Raw genomic sequence first — 24297 nt, 5'->3', positions numbered from 1 at the left:
AAACTTTTCCGATGCGTTCCAGCTTAGTCCTCAGGAGTAGCGGCGCATCTGTGGCCGACCTCAGATAGGAATATGTAATGCTATCTGGGGTTGATTACAGATGTCCATGGGCGGCAGTAGCCACTTACCATCATGTGGACTGAATGCTCGTCTGCTACTCTAATATTATAAAAAAAAAAAAAACAAGATTATATAAAAAAAAATGATTTAGTATTTTTTAAATAACGAGAAATTATTGAAGCTGTCAATATAAAATACGTTCGTACAAAGCTGAAGTTAATAATTAAACGAATTAATCCATTGTTTAACACTAACACTACTCAAAGCGAAAACTAATGAATATTAAATACATCTTGAGAGTGACTTAAAGAGTTTCTTCACCCTTCAACGAGATTAGACTTAGGGATAAAACATCAAATGGCTTTTTCATCCAATTGGCGGCTTCAGACATCTACAAGATTTAGCTTCTTATCTTAATTCTAGACAATCGAATGCCTTGGAATTCCATTTGAGTCGGCGTTGAAGCTAGGAATAGTAACCACTAGCTTTCTAGCGTTTTAGCGTTGCAATTTTATACTGAAGTTTTTAAATGAGTCGATTTGATTTTTTTTAAACTTAATCATTGCATTGATAAACGCTCTACTTTTACCCGTCTGCAGAGGGGAATGTTTTTCGAGCTTGTGTGTGTGTATAATGACGCCATTGAACTGCTTGTCGCGCAGGGTGGATTGGAACGATCCAAATCTCGTGGACTGTAATAAAAAAGCGTGTAAAAAATATTTCTACCATAATGCAGTCGTTGTGTGTGTCCATAGCACAGGATATTCTAGTTTAAGACTTTGTAAATATCACACACAAACACCTCGCACGGCTGCCTAACGATGTAGTGTACTGTATTATGTATAGAATTATAAAACGTGTGATACAATATATGTAATGATACAATGCTTGTCACAGAAAATGAATGACTACAACCACCAACCTTCTAAACTATCTGTGGACTCAAATCGTGTCAGGGTGACGCGCACGGTGCACTCATAGGGCAAGTAGGCACGGTCTAGTCTTCCTGAGGAGTTCTCTATGCACTTCACAAGTACACACAAGCAAAAGGACACACAACGTCTGTACGATTTCACTAAGCGCCAGACGACCTGGTCGTAAGAAACAACAAGACAACTGTGGTACTTTTATTACATTTACCCACCTACAACTTAACAAGGATTTAGCATGAACCAAGAACGAACAGCTTTGTCGAATGAAAATCAGCAGAATACATTTACGAACTACTATGCCGATCGAATTCCCATAAGGTGATTTGCGTGCAGGATAACGTAATTTCGCCTGCCGTATCCAATGTAATCCAGATCCATTTGCGCTAGATAAGAGCGGGCACTCACATTAATTGTGCGTTGCTACCCTAGCCGTTGGTTTGGTGCAAGCGTTGATTGGTATTGCAATCAGTATTTAGGACTTGGTCAACGTTAGTTTCCTTTTGCAATTATTTTTGTTAGTAGTCACATACATCTTCTTTGAGATTATTAAATCCTTTTTATAAGATGGACTAGCAACCAAACATGCAGGTCACCCGATGGGAAGCAGTTATAGAACAAGGTTTTTACCTAAAGTCGATCGCATGGTCATAACATGGTAATAGGCGCTATAACATGGTCACCTCATACCCATGATACATATATAAGCAAAATCAAAAGATTTTTATCACCATGATTTGAAATCAAGATGGCTATATAGCTATCTAGGATGCAGTTTGTCTTTTTTTTTGGAAGTTCGAAATAATCTTTCCTTACGTAGAGATAAGAGTTCTCGAAGTCCATACCACTTAGTGCGGACACACGCAAAAAATACACAATAAAAAACAATACTTATGAGAAAATATTATACATTGTCTAGTACTAGTAACAGTAGTATAGTATAGTATAGTATAGTATAGTATAGTATAGTATAGTATAGTCGTATAGTATAGTATACTATAGTATAGTATAGTAACAGCTCGTAAATTTAGTCTCCATTTTACTATCAGTTGACCCCGTATACATGTACAATGTAAAAACACCACAAGGACAAACAAGGAAAACCATCACCATAAAACGACATACAATAACCATAAAGCAGAGTTATGTTAACTATACTTTGTGGTTATCATAGGGCGCGGGCACCATAAGGGTTGTACAGTTAAGAAATGTAAAGTATAGATGTAAACGAAAATGTCTTTAGCTAAGAATAAACATTTGACATAAGAATGTTTGTATTAGGTATTATTTGTAGATCATTATCATCATCAATCCATTACTGTCCCACTGCTGGACACGGGTCTCCGCCCAGAATGAGAAGGATTAGACCATAGTCTACCGCGCTGGCCAAGTGCGTATTGATAGATTTCACATACATTTGAAAACTTCTTTTATTAAGATGTCTCAGGTATGCAGGTTTCCTTACGATGTTTTCCTTCGCCTTTTAAGCACGTGATAATTATTTTCTAATACGTACATAACTTTGAAAAAGCAGAGATGTTGGGATTTGAACCTCAGACCCTTCGAACAAGAGGCCGAGTTTCTTAACCACTAGGCTATCACTGCTTTTAGTAATATATGACAATATGTCGAGGAATTATTAGTTTTCAAGCACTGATTTTAAAACTATGTATATTCTAATAAATATTCAAATTATATTTCAATTTACAATATTACAAACAAATTTATTGCCAATTGCTAATAATAGATATTAATTTAGTAAAACATTATTTAAATCGGGTTAGTGGCTTAATATTCAATTAATTTAGAAATAACGATACGTCTCTAAACAAAGCATTTATCATGAAACACGATGAAATTACAACCAATTTCAGTAATTATTGGATAATATCAATGTATAGCGAATAGACATGTATTGATAGTTCAATACATATTGGACCATTGTTACATGTTATGTAGTTAATTGGACGTAATTACAGTAGAGATAATTACTACAAGCGGATTATATATAGTAGAAAATGACTTACTTGACAATGTGTTCCCATGGGCAAAAATAATTCTGGGAGTCTTCAAAACAAAAGTTTATTGGCTTCTATTAGACTCACCGTCACTAGCCATTGTGAAATATATCTTAAGCTTATGTTTTTAACACGCTTTTATTAGCTTGGGTTATATGTATGTATGTATGTATGTATGTATGTATGTATGTATGTATGTGTGTATGTATGTATGTATGTATGTATGTTTGTATGTATGTATGTATGTATGTATGTATGTATGTACGTAACAGTAACGGAATCTTAAACCCGATTTCTATCCACTTCGAACGTTCAGTTTAATTCAAATTTTTGAAAAATTATCAAAAACCGATGACAATAATTAAGGAACAGTAAATTGTGGATAAAGTGTGGGGTGCTTTTCGAAAATTGATAAGTGGAGCACTCCACGCTTTTTTCACATTTATACAATTTACTGTTCCTTAATTGATTCCTAGATTGAATATTATTTTCTACTTTTTAGTTGATTTTATCATAAAAGCGAGTTTTTTAGTTTTTTGAACTATATTTATTTACTGTTCACAACGGGACCACTCAGGAGTATAAGAAAGTTATTTTTAATCTCGTAAACGAACCGATTGTTTGAAATTAAAACTAGTTTAGACAAGTATTTAAGTGGCGGTCGATATCGTATTATTAGATCTTTTCATTGGTATTCAAATTTAAGAAAACGGGGAAAGCAATGAACAACGTCAGTAACAAAACTTAATTGACAGATGCCTCCAGGACAAAGCTGGTTTTCATTGAAAATAAGCTGTAAACTTTAAGATAAAATACTTAACAAGTACAATATCAATCAATCCACTGGCATTTATTTCTTAAGAACTTTGTAGACACTAAGCATTAAAATTACTTGTTCGAGACCTTACAACTAAGCCTTAACAAAACATTTCATAATATTTTAAATTTAACAAATTCTATCAATATTAACTACACCAATATTATAGTTGAATTAACTGTAATATCAAGTGCTAACATTTGGTAGATAATTCAATCAAAGCTTTGCAAATTAATAATCGAGATCTCATTTCGGTTATCGGAGTTGTTGCATAGAGGTTTACTAATTTTACACAGATAAAGAACCTTAAAATTCGAGGCTAAATAAAAAAGGCAAAACTCAAGCCGATACCATCGATCAGATCTGCTTCAGTATGTAAAAAAGCAAAAACATTAGTGCTAAGTCATCAGGGCTCGGTTCAATCAGATTTGCGGTCAGATCCGTCGTAAGCAGAAAGTAATTGAACGCCGGCACGCTGACACTGCGGTAAGCCGGCATGTTCCCGAGAAATGGGTCAGTGTCAATCCATAACTGTAAAGAATAATCAATCCAATGTTTTGTCTACCGACGATCGTAGTTTGACAATTTCAGCCTATTAGATATTGTCATATTTCGATTTTCAAAGTTGTTGCATGGAAGTACTTGTGTATTGTTTCTGCCTTAATAAACAATCTTAAACGTAAAGGCTAAATAAAAAAGGCAATACGTAACTCTAAGCCGTCAATCAGATCTGCGTCAGTATGTAAAAAAGCAAAAACATTAGTGCTAAGTCATCAGGGCTCGGTTCAATCTGATTTGCGGTCAGATCCGTCGTAAGCAGAATGTAATTGAACGCCGGCACGCTGACACTGCGGTCAGCCGGCATGTTCCCGAGAAATGGGTCAGTGTCAATCTATAACTGTAAAGAAGAATTTGGAATTTTATATCAGCGCTTACGTTTAATACTTTTTATATGTATGTTTTACTACTTTTATACATTGTATTTAACACTTAAATATTTTTTTCCCTTTACGGGATTTTTTGGACGCTGATATCAATTTTGTTACCATATTATAAAATAGATGTCATTAAAATGAATAATAATACTGATTTTGAATTTAAATAACGCTCATTATTAATAATAAATCTATCCAAAGTGTTGCTTACTAAAGATTGACATTTGACAATTTCTTCATACTGCACATTATTTAAGTTTTACCTTTGATACGTAAAAATACATAGATTAATTTATTAATAAATCTTAGTGTGGCAATATTCATTTTTCAAAACAATTAGAAAATAATATATATCCTTTGTAATTAAGTAAATTCTACACCTATTGTTACTTTAAAATAAATGAATATTATTATGTTTGATGAAAATCTAATATTGGTTGAAAAATTAAGGAATATCGTTTATTTTACAATATTTAATGTAACTAGTCGTTAGTAACTATGCTTTTACGAATGATAATTAGAGAGTGGTTGAAAGTCGATTAAAGCTTAGCTCGTTACTAACTTGGTTATATAAAAGTAAAAGCATTAGAAGTAATTCGTTAGTTCTCAGTTCAATCAGATTTGCGGCCAAAACCGTCTGTAACAGCTCTGAAAATTAAAAGGTTTCCTCGGATTTGCTTATTAGAAAAATCTCAAAATAATTCTGCTTTCAAATTTTAGTCTAATGGCTAGCCTAAACATAGGTATTATAACTTAATGTTTCTTTGGTATAAGTAAATGTATTAAAAATCTGCCTTTTCTATTTGCATTAGAGAATAGAGAATTGAACTTCAGACTAGATTTTAGCCTTTTCTGTTGCATTAAATAATTGTAGTTTCATTATATACCTAACCGAAAATGAAGGTGATAGAACCCTTTGTGATTCGACTCCGGCACCACTGCCACACTTATTTCTATCTAATAACAGAAACGTCAGTGTTAGACGCTGCTGTGTTCCGATTTGAAGGGTGCGGTAAGGGAGACAGACTTTTCCGAGGCGTTCCTGATTAGTCCTCAGGGGTAGCCGCGCATCTATGGCCGACCTCGGGTAGGAATATCTAATCCTATCTAAGGTCGATTACAGATGTCCATGGGCGGCAATAGCCTCTTACGGTGGGAATATCGTACTATCAGGTGGACTATGTGTAACCTCGTCTGCTACTCCTATATTATATAAAAACAATGACACATCAACTATTCGACTCTGGATCTCCTCTTAATACGATCTACGAATATCATCATTGGGCATTATTTAATCGGACTTCAAAAACAGAATGATACATTTATTCCGATATATACTCGTACCATATTTCAACTTTTACGAATAAATTTAATCTAATCTGCAATTTCGTATACAATGTATAGATACGTAAACGCCTTTGTGAGAAAAGTGTATTTGGCAGTTTCCGGTGCGCCCAATAACGTAGAATTGAGGCGGGATGTTACGTTTTACGGTTCAACGCGCACTGACCCGTTTTAGAAGAATAGAACTGAATAAAGGTTGCTACAGATTTTCATGGGACCGAATAAATGATTTTAAATGTAGGGTCACGTTCGATTATGTTGATTATACTTTTGTCAACACTTTATTTATTGATAGTAGAAACTTATTAGAAAAAGAGTATAGAAAGGTGTCATCGGACGTCAAAACTACCTGATGAAGTATGGTACGGAAGACTTTACAATTTTAATTTTGATAAGAGTTAACAATAAAATAATAAAAGTTTAGATTTTCTTATAGTTTGAGTTTTATTTCCTTTTTTACTCTTTATATCTAAATGTCAATAAACTTGAGAAGTCACGATAAAAGTGGTTTATTCATATTAGCCAAAAGGCATTAAGATTTAAGGTGTAGGAGAAACCGTTAGCCAGCACGAGTGACATCTCTAATACTATTGGTATTGGGTCGGATATGTTTATTCAGGGGATTAACGTTCAGGTAGGCTTTTGTATAATTTCAACATAAATGGAATTTCGCGATCCGTTTTATCCGTTTAACTTTTTTCAGTCAGTTGATGTAGATAGATTTAGTTTTGTACGAGTATTGGTTTTATTGGTTGACTAAAAAGCGAGATAATAATTTTACTACCTTTCAAAACAAAATAGGCGTATTTTCAAATTAATTCTCGACGCATGTTATTTTAATCTTCCAACCCAGCAAGGGTGGAAGATTAAAACCAATCGTCTTTAAAGAATACCTTCATCATAAAAGTAACCTCTTTTTTTGTTATCGAGGGGGAAACCTTCAAAAGGTACCCGGTGCCGTGGGAGCGACACAGAGTAATGTGGGTTTCTTACCGCACTAAAACCCCCTCGGCGCTGCGTTAAGGACTCCGGGATCTTCAAAGGAACGCAACCGGAGTCCTCTTAGCGCGTTGCCCCGGCGGACTCTGCCCAGGTGAGCATGACGCCCGCTATATCGTCTGGTGTACAAGACGGTACGCGACCACACGTACCGCCGTCCTTCCGAGCTTCCACTCTTGCCACCCGCAACCCCGTAAACCCCGGAAGCCCTATTCTGGTCCCAGAACTACAGGGACAATCATAAAAGTAACCTACTATTCAAATTTAATGTTTCTACTTACACTAGTTTAGCAGCGCGATGACAAATTATTTATTCTGGACAAGTCGTTTATATGTATAGATAATGCGTTGCTTCTATTACATTTGCTCTTATATATATTGCTATATATTTGTGTGCATGTATGTGTATGCAGGCAACGGCAGATGTGATCATAACCTATGTGAGATAAATCGATAAAGCGACACTGTAGAGTGTTAAGAAATAGTATTTAAGTAATGCAAATTCAAAAAGTTTTATATCAGTTTACGAAATTTAAATTTCAATAACAAATGTCATATAATGAAACTACAGTTCTGTTTATGAAGTTTAAGTTTCAATAAAAAAATACCAATTCTGAAACTGAAGAGAAATTTAAGTAAAACACTATTCTGAAATTCTTACAAAATGCACTGAAATAAACATTTACGGGAACAAACTTGCACATTATTAAAATGAACGTTGCACACCTGCGTTTCTGTCATCACATTTCAGCGGTATTTCCATAGAGTTATATATGTATAGAGGTGGATTATTAATTGATGGTCTAATTGATACTAAATGGTATAACGTATTATTTTTTTCGAAATATAAACTTTTTATGTAATATAGCCAAAACAAGGGAAATATATTGTGTTAAATAATTTAAATAAATAATTGATTACAGCAATTTCAAAATGCCAGGTCACAAAATTTGAGATTCAATAAAAAATCCAAACTCTGAAACTGAGCGAAAATTGAAGTAAACATTTGTTTTGAAATGCTCACAGCATGTGGTGAAATCATCATCATCGTCCTACTGGGCACGGGTCTCCTCTCAGAATGAGGAGGATTAGGCCATATACCACCGCGCAGGCCAAGTAGATTGGTAGACTTCACATACCTTTGAAATATTTTTTGTAGTGAAATATACTTGCACACTATTAAAGCGTTGCACACATGCCTTTCTGACATTACATTTTAGCGGTATTTCCATAGATTTATATATGTATAGAGATGGCGTGTTGACACACGTAACGTCATACGTTTTAGTAGATACCATTAGTCCATATTTGCTTGTGAACCGCGCGTGTTCTGACTAATTGCGTGATGTGACTGAAATTTAGTATTTTCCTGTGATTACCTTTAGAAATAGGTCAAAATGTCAAATTCAATGTGAGTTGTATTACGTTTTACTTGTCCAGAATAAAAATGACAAGGATATAACATAGGAAAGAATACAGAAACCCTTTAAATAATTGTATATTATTAATTATACAACAATTCGAATAAAAATTAATGTTTAATTAATGGTTTGATGCAATGGTTTTTAATGCATGTAAGTAAATAATTATCAATTTCTGAATAGGTAAAGAAAAATCGAGAGAAAACATGTACATCTAAAAGATCTTAAAAATTCGCACTTGATCAGCGCGGTGATCTGGTGGTGTGATGGTGACTGTTGCCCGAACTGTTCCACTACCAAGAGACCCATGTCCAGCAGTGGGACATTAGTGTGTGGGCAACGATGAACCAACTAACGCCATCTAGTGGAACATCGAGACATATTTCTGTCGCTTGGTACTCTCTATCTAATATAATTCAAGATCTGTGGTTCATAACATTTAATGTGGAGTTTAACAAACATAGTATTTAACGTGGTTTTGTTCGTGTCGCTGCACACGTCAACCTGAATGCTCGTATGTGGAATACAGAAATATATTATATTTTAATTTTAAATTATATTCCAAGCCTTATTCTTTTAAATGAGTCCCATTCTATACAAACGTTCTATACAAGTTCATGAAATCTAGGCTCTCATTTTCATGAATAGAGGTTACAACTAAAACAAGAAAATAATGTTATTTTTTATTTACGGTAAGGCATTCGGTACTTTAAAGTTCCAGATAAGTACATTGAACTTTTAGTAAGTGTAGACAAGTGGCTCCTATCGTCCATGGATATCTGTAATCAATCCAGACAATATATGAGTCCCACCTAAAATCAACCATCTTAGGACTAAATAAATCTAGTTGGAATCCCGTCACATGAGTACGTCTCTCTTACCGCACTCTTCAAACCAGTATACAGCCGCGCTTAAAACTCAAAAGAGAAGTACAGAAAAAAAGTTTGACCAACTATAATATATTTAGACGTTATTTTTCAAATAACCTAACTTTGATAATCTATAACTCAAAAGTTTCATCACCTTGAACCTATTGTAGCATACACCCATAGGTACCAAGACTATCTCTATTTGAATACAAAGAATCCTATTATAGTGTCTGAGAGCATTCTTCTCGTCGGGCACTTTACGATCGATGTATAATACATTTCTTTTTGTATTCAATTACACATTTGCGGTCCGATCTATGCAGCTTTGCTACAATAAATGCGGAAAACGTTATTCTCTTTATCTATTTGATTTACCTTTTATAAATTCTTTGGTCGCAAATGTTTGTACTACACTATTTTATTTTATATTTGTACTCGGTTACATATTAGCCGTTCTATCTATAAAGTTTTAACTTCAGTTTCAGATGACGACTAGTAGGTTATGAAATACTTTATTAATTCCATCTATTTCGTTTCGTCATTTATGAATTTTCTGCTGTCAAGTGGATGTATTTTTACTACGCTTTTATTAGCTTAACCTGTATGTATGTATGTAACTGAATCTTTGAACTCGAATTTTAATCACTTTGAACGGTTTGATTAATTGAAAATTTTGGACAATTATCAAGAACCAATGACAATAGGCGATTTAAATAATTTTATCCCATTAACCTCGTCAGAATCGTCAGGAATCAGGATTAACAATTTTCCTTGTGCGATTCTAACGAGGTTTTTAGTTTTTAAACTATAATTATTTAGTCTGTAATAATAAATTAGTCATACCGACTCGATAATAGCTCAATAAATAAAATATTACAATAGAAAAACGCATAAATAACACGAATGTTTATTCCAAATTTTAATTCAATATTTTTCGTACGTTTCTATTTCTCGTATAACATGAAATCAGCTGATCGGACGAGAAATGGTACGTGATGTTGGAAGAAAACAACGTATTATACGATCTCATACATTGCTACACGCGGTAAAGCTGAAGTATTGCTAAATTTAAGCTTTCCTTTGTACAGATATATTGCTTTTCGAAAACAAAATACAAAACAAATAACAAATAACAAAATATTAACTAGTTTTGTCGGCATTATTAACACATTTTTACTTGGATCATCACACATCAGGGGAAATTGAGGTCAAAGTGATACCTTGACCTCATGATGAACTTTTCTTTAAACTTTATCTAAATAAATAAATATAAATAACGTCTCGACTAACAATTTCTAATATCTATTTCCACCTAAAATCAACTATTGGTATGATAAGGGAGACATACTTATTTGAGGCGTTCCAACTTTATCCTCAGAGGTAGCAAGGCATATATCGTGACCTAAGATAGGACTGTAATTCATCTGGGTTTGATTACAGATGTCCATGGGTGGCAGTGCTCACTTACCATCAGGTGGACTGAACGCTCGTGAGCAAAAAAAAAAACAAATTAATTCAAAAATCATTCGAAATCAGCAAAACCACAATCAATCAAATTTATTGAAGAGGTTTGTCAAGGACCACGTTACCCAAATACAGATAGGATTAAGCCGTTCCCACCCAAATACGTTATCGGTTATAAGTCGGCAATTAAACCCTTCCCTTTAATTGAGTAGCAGCGACTCGGCGATCACGCAGCGGGATCATGACGTCACGTAGCGGCTGCGTTGATCAACTGGGGATTATGTACTTTGCGGGTGTTACGACCATTGTGGGGAGGTTAGCGGGTACTTTTCTAATTTTTTAGGACCGAGTTTTTGGATTCAAGTTGCAAGGATAATGATGAAAAATAAAACGTTCCTTTATACCCAGATGCTTATTACGCCCTAAGTTGAAGTTTTGAAGGTTGGAGAATCCTTTATAGCTTGACTCCGCGGCACTACCTATATAAACCTATTTCTGCCTAATAACAGCAGTGTTAAGTACTGCTGTATTTTGATTTGAAGGTTCGTTGGTTTGAAGTCGGCAATTAAACCCTTCCCTTTAATTGAGTAGCAGCGACTCGGCGATCACGCAGCGGGATCATGACGTCACGTAGCGGCTGCGTTGATCAACTGGGGATTATGTACTTTGCGGGTGCTACGACCATTGTGGGTCATTGCATATTTATGTTTAAATGTATAATCTATGTGTTTAAATAAAAATAATGCTTCTTCGCAAAATCTGCAAACAAGCATTATTTTTATTTAAACACCACTTAAGATCGCAATTCGCAAAGAAATAATATCGATTTTTTTATCTACAATTACTTTAAAAGTCGCAAACAAATTAAATTATAACTATTATAGTATAAAAGTTGAATCTATCCCATCTGCTGACTTTATTATAAAGGGAAAACGCGTGGAAAACTTACTGAGCACCCTTAAACTAAATTCAACAGTACCTTCACTGTATAAATCCTAATCTATAATATACTCTTTCACCCCTTCTATCCTTTCAAATTTACCGTCGAAGGCCTTAGCTGTGTAAAATAGATAGATTGATCACTCCTAACAAGAAAGTGTAACCAATTTTGGGAATTGAAATTGTTGCGTAAAAAGTTTTTCTAAATTTTCTGTTCTAAAATGTCCCTAAAATGTTTTAAATACGCATTTATTTATTACATGAATTACGTAGTATTAGTTAGATATACGTAAATTTTCTCAAAAAATGTTTTTATTTGTCAAGAATTAAAAAAAATGAATTATAAAATAATCCTTTTGTGCCTTGATTTAATTTCAAGGTGGTGAAGTATCTTTCTAATTTACTTATCAAAGGCGACGGCTTATTGAAAATTTTATAGCCTTAGAGTGTTTTTACTATCAAGAGCGACGCTGACGATCCAATAATTTATTCCGTTAGAACGATTTTCTGTTACTTAGGTACAAATGGAGTCTTTTGTTGGATGATACTTGAATAGAAGTAATTTCGGTTTTGTTCGGATTGACGGGGATTCACGTTGAATAATACTTCGTCTACGAAATGGTCCAGATTAATGACATTTTTGAGGCAGGTAAAAAGGTAAATCGGAATTAGATTTTCTTACGTCTGTTGTATTCATAAATATTTGAATCGGATTGAGTAGCAAGGTCATGGCTGTATTACGTAATAGTATAACTGAAGATCTTTTTATGTCTGCAGCATTCAACATTACAGCAATGCTGAATGGTGAATAGGTCCACGCCATTTTAGGGGGGGCCTGGGCTCAACCATACTGCGCCAATGAAGACTGGTGGAAGATTCTTGATAGTATACTTAGTTGTTATTCGCACTTGAAAATGCTCGGTGCCAATCCGTGTAATTTATGCTCGTTTATATGAACAAAGTTTCATTCTAAATCCTACTTACACTGAGAGACAATTGAGGTTGTCCGAAGAGGATTTAACACCTATACGTAATATCTAAATTATAGGAGAGTGCAGTTTTTAAATTGGATCACTGTATTACGTAATAGGACTTTAATGATAATAATCTACTTGAATCTACTCCTAAAAAGTCTTGTTCGCTGAATGGCTCATTCATGCAGATAATAGGAATAAATTTCGAATATTTACAATGTAACTTATTTTTAAACTTTTGACTTTGACTCCAAACTTAAGACGCCAACTGAGGCGCCATTGAAAATTATCGCATTGTGTCTCAAGGTCAATTAATATAACAAAGTTTCCAAACTTGTTTGCAAAGTCAATTTTAAGTCAATCTTCTAAGTTTTTTTCTAAGTTCCAGTAAAAAGGAATATTAGGACTAAAATCGGCTTCCGCTGATCGCTCCCCTTGTGACTAAGAAACCATCCTTAACACGAAACACGTGCAAGTAACGACAACAGTTCGCTGAGGCTGCTGCCGCATTATAATTAATTGCCACCAGCTCTAAATAGTTCCCTTCCATCAATGTTCGACGGATCGCTTTAGTACCTTTCAAGTTTTGACCGGACCTTGACCTTCAATAATGACTGATAGTTGCAGTAAAGCGACAAAAAATCTGCTTACCAGCAAGGGTGCAGCAGTGATAGCCTAGTGGTTAAGAAACGCGGCCTCTTGATCGAAGAGCCCGAGGTTCAAATGTTAGTTCAAACCTCTGATTTCTCAAAGTTATATACATAATTGAAATTGTTTATGACTTGATTTAACGGTGAAGAAAAACAATGTCAAACAAACAAACCTATAAAAAGTTTTCAAAGTTATGTGATGTCTACCAATACGCATTTGGCCAGCGCACTGATCTATGCTCTAACCCATCTCATTCAGAGAGCATACCCGTGTCCAGCAGTGGGATATTTAATGGGTTGATGATGAAGCAAAGGTAGCAACGCATTTGTGACTGACCTCAGATAGGTCTAATCTTCCCCGGGGTGGACAGATGTCTATGGGCGGCATTTTTCATTTATCATCAAATGAACTGGAGTGTTACTACCATCTTTTAACACAATATTATTTTAATCATACTTTACTTTTTTTGCAGGAAATTTAACTTTTTAAGCAAAATATGACAATTTCAGTTGGTTTTATACAATGGATAAGCGAAAAATTACTAAGGGTTTAAGTTTGTTCAACTGTGTATGACGGAATATTTTACTGTTTTAAGGAGGAAATAAAACTTTCCTAAAGTATGATGGTTTTTACAGATGGTGGTAGGCCCCCTGTACGTTCTTTAGCTACTTCTTTCATATAACAACATTTCATAAAAAGGTCGCTTGAAACACTCGGGTGTCAAATACTCGAATAGGATTCATGTCGATATGGGGCATGCATTTCCTTTGTACCAGTCTCACTGTTTACCGTCCCCGGTTTCACTGGCGTGCTCCAAAAAATATATACATATTCTAGGCAACATACAATTTGTTTTCAAAGCGTGAAAGAAATAGTTCCTGTAATGTTTTTAGCAAAAATTTAAGACAAGTCTTTTTGGGCGTCAGTAGTGATAGTAGTGATCAAAATATTGGCAAAAAAACATTAAAACCACGTTTCGAAAGTATCCAACATAATTAAATTAAATGTTTTTATTCCGTGATAATATAAGTCTAAACTCATATTTAGCAAAGACCAATGAATGGAACTGTACTGACAAAGTTGTTGGCAAAATATAAAAATAAAATGTCGAACGATGTTTTTAGAAGAACATGCAAATCACGGTACGGTACGTGAGCCAATTATTTCAGGAATGCCAAATTTATAGCAAATTGTACAAACGTTGTCCAGCGCACGTACAAGTTGTAGGCACGAAATCTGTTGTAGATTTTATCTCTTCCGTAAATTTTCTGTATAATATAGGAGTAGCAGACGAGCATGCAGTCCACCTGATGGTTAGTGGCTACTGCCGCCAATGGACATCTGTAATCAACCTCAGATAGAATAAATTCCTGCCTGAAGTCGGCATAAAAGTGCCGCTACTCTTATCGCATTCCAGTCTTATCCTGAGGATAAGACTGGAATGCTTCGAAAAATACGAGTATGTGTTATGGGGTTTCTTTCTTACAGTAAATTGGTATATTTTTAGTGTTTGTATTGAAGTCAATGATTAAAAGTATAAGTTTTAAAATATAATAATTTATGCAGGCACTGTTATGGTTGTAACTACAAATAAAAAAAAATAAAAAATGGTTTTATGGGACCCTGTGTGTACGATTTCAAATCTTGCTTAGCCAATTTTTATTCTACATGTGTTTTGGAGATTTCATCGCGTATGTTAGTTTAATCTTGAGAACCATAAAATTCTATGTAACATTGTTATAGTTCTGTATTTTCAGAAAGTTCTGCAGCTAAGAGAAAAATATTATTGCAGATATACTCGTAACTCTTGTCAATAGAGATTGTACTCTTAAATGGTGGCATTTTATTCGCTTCAGATCAATCTAATTTGTGAGCCATTTGCGTAATATTTTCATTATTATACTTTCTTATTTATCGCATGTCAGTTCCCTGGCTTTCACAATTTGTAGAATGCATTGAAAATAAAAATTCAAGGAAAATAAAAATAGCATTACAAATTAAAAAAAGTAAAATAAAAGTCGTCCCTTACGTTATAACAATATAAAATTGGACTATCTGCAAAGTTCTTGCTACTTTATCCGTTTATCAGATTATTGCAGGATATATAAATTTACTCCAAACTTTGACACAAATATGTGTCTAGACACTGTAAATACACCTCAACTAACAAGTATAGCTGTAAAGTCTATTTAAACAACGCTAACTTCTGCAAATACTGCCAAGAAACTGACATGATACATTTGTAGCCCCAATTAAACAGTTACGTGGAATTGGACGGAGGAAAATATTACGAATTTAAGAACATTCTATAAGGATACCAGGTAAAAGATTTCCTGATTTTTATAATATTTTTAACACATTTTATATTCTATGATTTTTTCGCGTTTCGAGCGAAAGGCGTTATTTATTTTGCAGTTAAGTAGTGAGTAGTGTAATCTTATTAATCCTTACTTATTAAATTAAGAATATCAATCAGCGAAGCATAATGGTGAATGACGTTATTTATGTAATTAGAAGTCATTTCTTCATTTATTTTTTGTTGTTTTTACGAACATGGTGATTACATGAAATCCAGAAAATATATCATTCGTTTCTTACTAAGTCCGATACTAAGTACTTTTAGTAGCACATAATAAATTAATTCGAAGTTTCAGCACTAACACGTGTAGTCTAGACAACGTAAACATATCAAGCAACTAAATATTGCTGTTTGAACAGCAACTGGTACTTCTACGAAAACTCTATTAGCCACGGAACTGACATTACATAAACAAGAAAACATACGACGCTCCATTTAATTAAGTTCACATCATATTGCGTATGTGTTCTCGTTTATCTTGTTTCATTCGTCCTGGGTCATTTATAAATAGAACTTTGTGTATTTATTTGTCGGCGACTAATTAACGACATTTAATTGAGATATGTAATTAGGCTGTTTATAATGTTACATAAGTCTGACTTAATATGTTTATATAAGTTACGTAAGTTTTAAGTTTAGGGATAAGACACGGTAGATGGCGCTATCGGTCGCATTTGTAGTATTTTATTAGCATTTTTAGGCATTTTTATGAAAATGGTATTTAAGGTTATGTTTTTGAGTTTTATACATGTTTTATATTTCTAAAGTTTATGTTATCTCCTAGAATATGTTTCTAGCTTCATATTGATGTAAGAATAGTAAGAATCAATTATGATAATTTCGAGATAATAAGGATTATTGACATGTGAAATGACGTAACTTGTACATTTTTGTAATATTTTCACGAATAACTTTGTAACGAATTTAGGTATGGTAATGTAACCTATGTAGCTAGATAGGGCTTATTATAAGGATTCCAACAATGTATGACACATATGTGTAACTTTTGGGAATTGAATAAATAAAGAGGAAAAACTAGGACAGCCAAAGTGAAAATGACATGAAAATGGGCCTAAAAAAGCGCGGCTCTCTTTACGGTATTGCTCTGGGGTAGCTCAGAAAACCAGTTTTCCGGCCTAAGCATGGTCTCAGCAGAGAAGAATACGAAGAAGACTCCTGAAGAAGAAGAAGACTCCCGAAGAAGAAGAAGACTCCTGAAGAAGAAGAAGACTCCTGGGGTAGAAGAAGACTCCTGGGGAAGAAGAAGGAAAATCTGAAGACGGAAGCGTTCCTGCGCAAGAAGAGGAAGTAGGGGTTAGGTCGGGATAGGGAAGAGGCTTTGGCTGGCCTACACTCTTGTTTCTATTGCACGTCAATTATTGTTTCTATTGCACGTCACCCCTTCCCCGCACCTACCCTCTCTACGGCACGGGACAGGCGCAACTCCCCGACGCGACGACTATCACCACGAGCGGGCTTCCGGCGCCGGACGGAAGAAGGTAGTCCGTACAACATCACGCCCGCATCCCTATACGGTCGCAGGTTTGGTGGCGGCGTGGCATACCACCACACCGCCGAACACAGCGCCCCGCGACAACAGCTGGTCCTTCGAGCCGGATCATCGTGCTAGTCGTCATATCGTCGGGTTACTGACGCCGCCATGCCAATCACACGGAGCCAGAGGGGAACCTCGCCGCCGAACCAGTCGACTGCGCCCCGCGCCACGGTAAGCGCGCAGGGGACAACTGACTCTTCGGGGACATCGGGCACCGTAACTGAGGGTACGCTTACAACATATGAGTCTAGAGTCACTTCAGGCACCATGGCAACTGTTCCAGCTGCTCCAGGTGTTCCAGCTGCTCCAACTGCTGCAACAGCTGGAACCCGGAAAACGCGGTCGGTGAAGTCGACGAAACGTCGGGAGATGGAAGCCAAGCTGGAATTGGCGCGCCGACAGCTGGAAGAAGCAAAGGCAGCTGCAGAACTCGCCAAGGCGCAGAGGGAGCTGGTCCAGGTGGAGAATGAAGAGTCCGAGGTCGAGGATGAAGACTGGTCGCATAACGCGAACATCCACACGTGGGTGCAGTCGACGGTGGAGAGGATGTCCGGGGAGGGGCATCAGGGGGAGGTGTCCGGGGAGGGGCACCGACTGGGGGCGTCCGGGGAGGGGCGAGCCAGTCAACCTCCAGTCACTATCGTCAAGCCTGAAGACCAAGCGGAACCTTCAAGCAACGGGACCAAGGAATTGGCTGAGGCCATCATGAAGGCCATTAGTGTTGCTCCGAGGAATGCATCGCAACCTAACTACGTACATGAATTACCCGACTTCGATGGAAGAAGCGAAGAATGGATCGCCTTCAGGACGGTATATGAGGACACCGCACCGCTGTTTACAGATGCACAGAATATGGCGCGGCTGCGGCGGTCAATTAAGGGCACGGCAAGGGAGGCTATCAAGAGCCTATTATATTCAGAGTGCCCTCCTGAAGAAGTAATAGAAGCTCTTCGTCGAAGGTTTGGAAGACCAGAAGCCCTGATCCTGATGGAACTGGAAAAGGTAAAGAATCTTCCTAGGATCAACGAAAATGCGCGCGACATCTGCGTGTTCGCCAGTCGAGTGAACAACACCGTCGCGACAATACGGGGGCTAAGAAGACCGCAGTATCTACACTCACCGGAAATAGTAAGGATTATCGTGAGCAAGATGCCGGCGGTTTTGCAGTATCGGTGGTACGACTTCGCCGCCGACGCAGAAGATCAAGATCCAGACTTGGTGCACTTAATGAAGTTCCTCAACAGGGAAGCGGACCGGTGTGGACCATACGCGACGCAGGAGACTACGCAGCAGCCGCGCCAGCCTCCCAGACGTCAATTCACGAACACCACGTCCGAACAAATAGAAGAAAAGAAGACCTGTCCACATTGCCAGTACGAGCATCACCTCTTCGAATGTCGCAAATTTCTACAGCTGCCAATGAAGGAACGGTGGGACGTCGCTACCAAGTCGAAGATGTGTTTCAAGTGTCTTCAAGGACGACATCGGAAGGAAACATGTCGGCGCCCACTGTGCAAGACATGTAAGCGGTGGCATCACTTCGTGCTTCATGAAGAACGATGGGATCACCCGAAGCCCGAAGAGAAGAAAGAAATTGCGAATAACGTCATGCTCCCGGTGAACACTGCAAGGACAGCGAAGGCATATTTGAAGATGGTTCCTGTTGAGCTTTATGGACCGAAGGGAGCTGCCCGGATCCTGGCGTTACTGGATGAGGGGTCAACTGTCACGCTTCTCGACTCTGCGGTTGCAAGACAAATCGGCCTCAAAGGACCCGTGGAAGCACTCACCTTGGAGACCGTAGGTGGGAAGACCATCTCCAAGCAAGACTCAATGAAGGTCAACGTCAGATTGAAAGGAATGCACCAGACCAAGAAGAGAACCATCTCTGGGGCCCGTACGATAGACGACATCAACCTGACGCCTCAGAGGATGGAAATAAGAAGAATTGAAGAATGCGCTCATCTCAAGCCAATGTCGAAACAATTGTATTATGAAGAAGAGTCACCCAAGTTGTTAATCGGACAAGATAATTGGGAGCTCATCGTGTCCAGAGCCACACGCAAGGGGAAAAGAGGTCAACCCGTAGCATCATTGACCTACCTAGGGTGGGTGCTACACGGGTCCGATGGAGCAGCATCAAGACCTGTGAACTTCGTAACCTGCGCGCACATGTCTTCTAAAGAAGAGGATTTAGAAAAGATCATCAAGGAACATTTCGCCGTGGAATCGTTGGGGATCCAGCCACGTCGACCGACCACAGACATAGAAGAAAGGGCTCTGGCAATTTTAGAAGAAACGACAAAGAGATTGGACAATGGGCGCTTCGAGACCGGCTTGCTATGGAAAAACAAGGAAGGGAAAATGCCTGACAATTACAAGCAAGCGGAAAACCGGTTAAGAAACATCGAGAAGAAACTGGATGGGGATCCGGCACTGAAGCAGGAGTATGAGAGTCAAGTGAAGAATCTCCTTGATAGTGGGTACGCAGAAGAAGTTCAACACGAATCCACGTCCACGAAGAAATGGTACCTGCCTCATTTCGCCGTTACGCACCCCACCAAGAAGAAAATAAGGCTGGTTTTTGATGCTGCTGCCAAGTGTCAAGGGAAGAGTCTCAATGACGAGCTGCTGCCGGGACCAGATCTGTTGCAGTCATTATTTGGAGTTTTACTGCGGTTCCGTCAGAAGCCAATCGCAGTGGTAGCAGACATCAAGGAAATGTTTTTACAAGTAAAGATAAGAGAAGAGGATCGAGAAAGTCTTCGGTTTTTGTGGAGGGGAAGTCAACGGAGCGGAACACCGAAGGAGTATAGGATGACTTCGGTCATCTTTGGCGCCGCCTGTTCTCCGAGTGCTGCTATCTTCGTCAAGAATAAGAACGCGACCGAGCACCAAGACAAGTATCCCGAGGCAGCAAGGGCGATTGAGCGTAATCATTATATGGACGATTACCTTCACAGCTTCGGGACACAAGAGGAAGCGGTCAAGATAGCTAGCCAAGTAGACCTCATCCACAAGAAGGCCGGGTTCCAGCTAAGGGGTTGGGCATCAAACAATGAAGAAGTATTAAAGAAGCTCACTCCGGAGGGAAACAGTAACGAAGTTGAATTGGGAACCAAAGAAGAGAAAACATTGGGTTTAAGGTGGTTCACCGGGGGCGATGAAATAGGATTTAGGACGTGTCTTCGCAACGTGCATGAAGAAGTGGTCAAACAAGTAAGAACTCCAACCAAGCGGGAGGTGACCAGTGCCGTGATGTCAACATTCGACCCATTGGGGCTAGCATCGCCGGTGCTCATCCAAGGGAAGAAGCTTATCCAGAGCATTTGGAGGAGCGGCATCGGATGGGATGACCACATCACGGAGGAAGACAACAAGATCTGGACAGACTACTTGGGCAGCCTGCAGCTGCTTAAGGATCTTCGGGTGCCAAGGTGCGTCGCGCAGTCCAACACCGAGGGGGAGCTTCACATATTCGTCGATGCAAGTGAAGAAGCTTACGCCTGTGCGATCTACCTAAGGCAACGCGACGAAGAGGGTGGTCACCGAGTGTCTTTGTTGGCGGGTAAAGCAAGAGTCACCCCATTGAAACCGGTGTCCATCCCTAGATTGGAGCTGCAAGCGGCGCTGCTGGGATCCAGGATGGCGCGATCGATTGAAGAGGAGCTGGACATCAAGATCGCAAAGAAGACGTATTGGAGCGACTCCAGCACCGTACTATCCTGGATCAAGTCTGACCCAAGGACCTTCAAGCCTTTCGTAGCACACCGGTTGGCAGAGATCGAAGACACAACAAAACCTCAGGAATGGCGCTGGGTTCCTACAGCTCAAAACCCAGCTGACGACGCAACGAGGGGCGTGCCCAAGGACTTCGGGAGCGGACACAGATGGTTTAATGGACCTTCATTCCTGGCACAAGAGGAGGAAGATTGGCCGAAACCACGTACTTTCAAGGCGGAGCACACGGGAGAAGAGAAGGAGAGGTCAACTGTGGGGGCAACGAAGCCCGTTGATCGGCATCCAACTCCGAACCCAGTCAAGTTCTCAAGTTGGACTCGACTAGTGAGAGCGACCGCGAGGGTACTACAGTTCGTCGACCTGTGCCGAAAGAAGAAACACGCAGTGAACGTGTCCCGCAAGTCTGAGCGTCAAGATCCTACCTGGAAAAGAAATAAGAAGAAAGCCAAGGTAGCAATGAAGCCCGTGAACAAGAACACCCAAGAAAGAAGATTCATTCCCCTCGAACCCGACCGAATAAAAGAAGCCGAAAAGATCCTATTGCGAAGAAGCCAAGAAGAGAGCTTCCAAGACGAAGTACGCTGCGTCAAGAAGATGAAGCCATTCGAGAAGAATAGCAGGCTTAAGAAATTGGATGTCGTCATGGAAGATGGACTACTACGACTCCGAGGAAGAATCGACGCGGCAAGACACACTCGGCAAGATAAGAAACCTGTGGTGTTAGACAGCAAGCACCACATCACCAGGCTGCTCATCGCGTACTACCATGAAGTATTCAACCATGGTAACCACGCGACGGTGATCAACGAGTTGAGGCAGCGCTACTGGATCCTGGGACTACGGTCTGCGGTGAGAGCGACGGTTCATCGGTGTCAGTGGTGCAAGGTGTACCGCGGCACGCCACGACTCCAGCCGATGGGGAATCTCCCGCTGGAACGGTTACGGCATGGGGAACCGCCGTTCACATGCACCGCCGTGGACTACTTCGGGCCCATGAGCATCACGGTGGGTCGGCGTCATGAGAAGAGGTGGGGCGCCCTATTTACGTGCCTCACAACCAGAGCCGTCCACGTGGAACTGGCAGCATCTCTGTCAACGGACTCCATGATCCTGGCGCTACGAAGAATGGCAGCAAGAAGGGGGATGCCGAAGACGATCTTCAGCGACAACGGCACCAACTTCGTGGGGGCCAACAAGGAACTTCAAAAAGCCCTCGCCAGCCTCAACAAAGAAGACCTCATCACCACAGCCGAGCAGATGAGCATCAGGTGGAAATTCATACCACCTGGGGCTCCGAACATGGGCGGGGCATGGGAGCGCCTGGTCCGTTCCATCAAAACGGCCTTGGCGGTCACCCTCAAGGAAAGGCATCCCAAGGAAGAAGTCCTGCACACTCTGCTACTGGAGGCGGAGCACCTGGTGAACTCAAGACCTCTTATCGAAGCCGACGAAGACAACGAAGAAGGTGCCCTCACTCCCAATCACTTCTTAATTGGGAGATCCTGCGGCACAAAATTGGGGACATTCACCGACGAAGACCTCACCGGCCGGCGCACATGGAGGACTGCGCAGCGACTAGCCGATCACTTCTGGAGCAGATGGGTGAAAGAGTATCTTCCAACTCTGATCCCGAGAAGAGTCGACGCGAGAGCTGCCACAAGGAACTTGCAGTGTGGAGACACGGTCCTAATAGTGGACTCCACGCTGCCACGAGGAGCCTGGCCGAGGGGTGAGGTGGTCCGAACCTTCCCTGGGCCCGACGGTCGCACCAGGGTATTGGAGGTGCGCACTACGGGGGGCGTGTTGAAACGTCCCAGCTCCAAGTTGGTGCTACTGGTACCAGCACGACGTGATGAAGAGCAAGCGGTCGACGACACAGGCGGTGGAGCATCGACCAGCGAGCCAGACTGCGGGGAGGCGGTCGTCACGTCGAGCCACGAGCATGGAGTCGCCGGGCCAGGAGTTGGTGCTACGCACGAGGGGGAGGATGTCGGCGACTAATTAACGACATTTAATTGAGATATGTAATTAGGCTGTTTATAATGTTACATAAGTCTGACTTAATATGTTTATATAAGTTACGTAAGTTTTAAGTTTAGGGATAAGACACGGTAGATGGCGCTATCGGTCGCATTTGTAGTATTTTATTAGCATTTTTAGGCATTTTTATGAAAATGGTATTTAAGGTTATGTTTTTGAGTTTTATACATGTTTTATATTTCTAAAGTTTATGTTATCTCCTAGAATATGTTTCTAGCTTCATATTGATGTAAGAATAGTAAGAATCAATTATGATAATTTCGAGATAATAAGGATTATTGACATGTGAAATGACGTAACTTGTACATTTTTGTAATATTTTCACGAATAACTTTGTAACGAATTTAGGTATGGTAATGTAACCTATGTAGCTAGATAGGGCTTATTATAAGGATTCCAACAATGTATGACACATATGTGTAACTTTTGGGAATTGAATAAATAAAGAGGAAAAACTAGGACAGCCAAAGTGAAAATGACATGAAAATGGGCCTAAAAAAGCGCGGCTCTCTTTACGGTATTGCTCTGGGGTAGCTCAGAAAACCAGTTTTCCGGCCTAAGCATGGTCTCAGCAGAGAAGAATACGAAGAAGACTCCTGAAGAAGAAGAAGACTCCCGAAGAAGAAGAAGACTCCTGAAGAAGAAGAAGACTCCTGGGGTAGAAGAAGACTCCTGGGGAAGAAGAAGGAAAATCTGAAGACGGAAGCGTTCCTGCGCAAGAAGAGGAAGTAGGGGTTAGGTCGGGATAGGGAAGAGGCTTTGGCTGGCCTACACTCTTGTTTCTATTGCACGTCAATTATTGTTTCTATTGCACGTCACCCCTTCCCCGCACCTACCCTCTCTACGGCACGGGACAGGCGCAACTCCCCGACGCGACGACTATCACCACGAGCGGGCTTCCGGCGCCGGACGGAAGAAGGTAGTCCGTACAACATCACGCCCGCATCCCTATACGGTCGCAGGTTTGGTGGCGGCGTGGCATACCACCACACCGCCGAACACAGCGCCCCGCGACAACATTATTAATAAGCTAAGAATAGCGTTTCTTTTTATTAGTTTAGAAAAAATACATTACATACTGTAATACTTATTTACGCTTTAATTCGAGTTATAAGCATCATAACTTTACGCAATAGTTCTGTGGGCTTAAGTGGGGATTGGTAGAAATCACATAATATTTAA

General features: G+C 39.4%; 1 protein-coding gene across 1 annotated transcript; it reads left to right on the top strand.

Annotated features, from left to right (window-relative positions):
* Positions 1-17439: 17439 nt before the first annotated feature.
* LOC140751770 (uncharacterized) lies at positions 17440-23076 on the top strand. The gene has a single exon (XM_073085811.1). It carries the CDS (start codon positions 17440-17442, stop codon positions 23074-23076), a length of 5637 nt encoding a protein of 1878 aa, XP_072941912.1.
* The last annotated feature ends 1221 nt before the right edge of the window (positions 23077-24297 follow it).

This window comes from Epargyreus clarus, unplaced genomic scaffold (genome assembly GCF_041222505.1).
Source record: "Epargyreus clarus isolate Ecla_fem2 unplaced genomic scaffold, WU_Ecla_fem_2.2 ptg000023l, whole genome shotgun sequence".
In the NCBI taxonomy this organism is placed as follows: Eukaryota; Metazoa; Arthropoda; class Insecta; order Lepidoptera; family Hesperiidae; genus Epargyreus; species Epargyreus clarus.
The sequence above is the reverse complement of the archived record's forward strand: the minus strand, read 5'-3'. Positions and strand labels throughout refer to the sequence as shown.

Coding starts and splice junctions, on each gene's coding strand:
- LOC140751770 (XM_073085811.1), top strand. CDS start 17,440: ATGCCAATCACACGGAGCCAGAGGGGAACCTCGCCGCCGAACCAGTCG.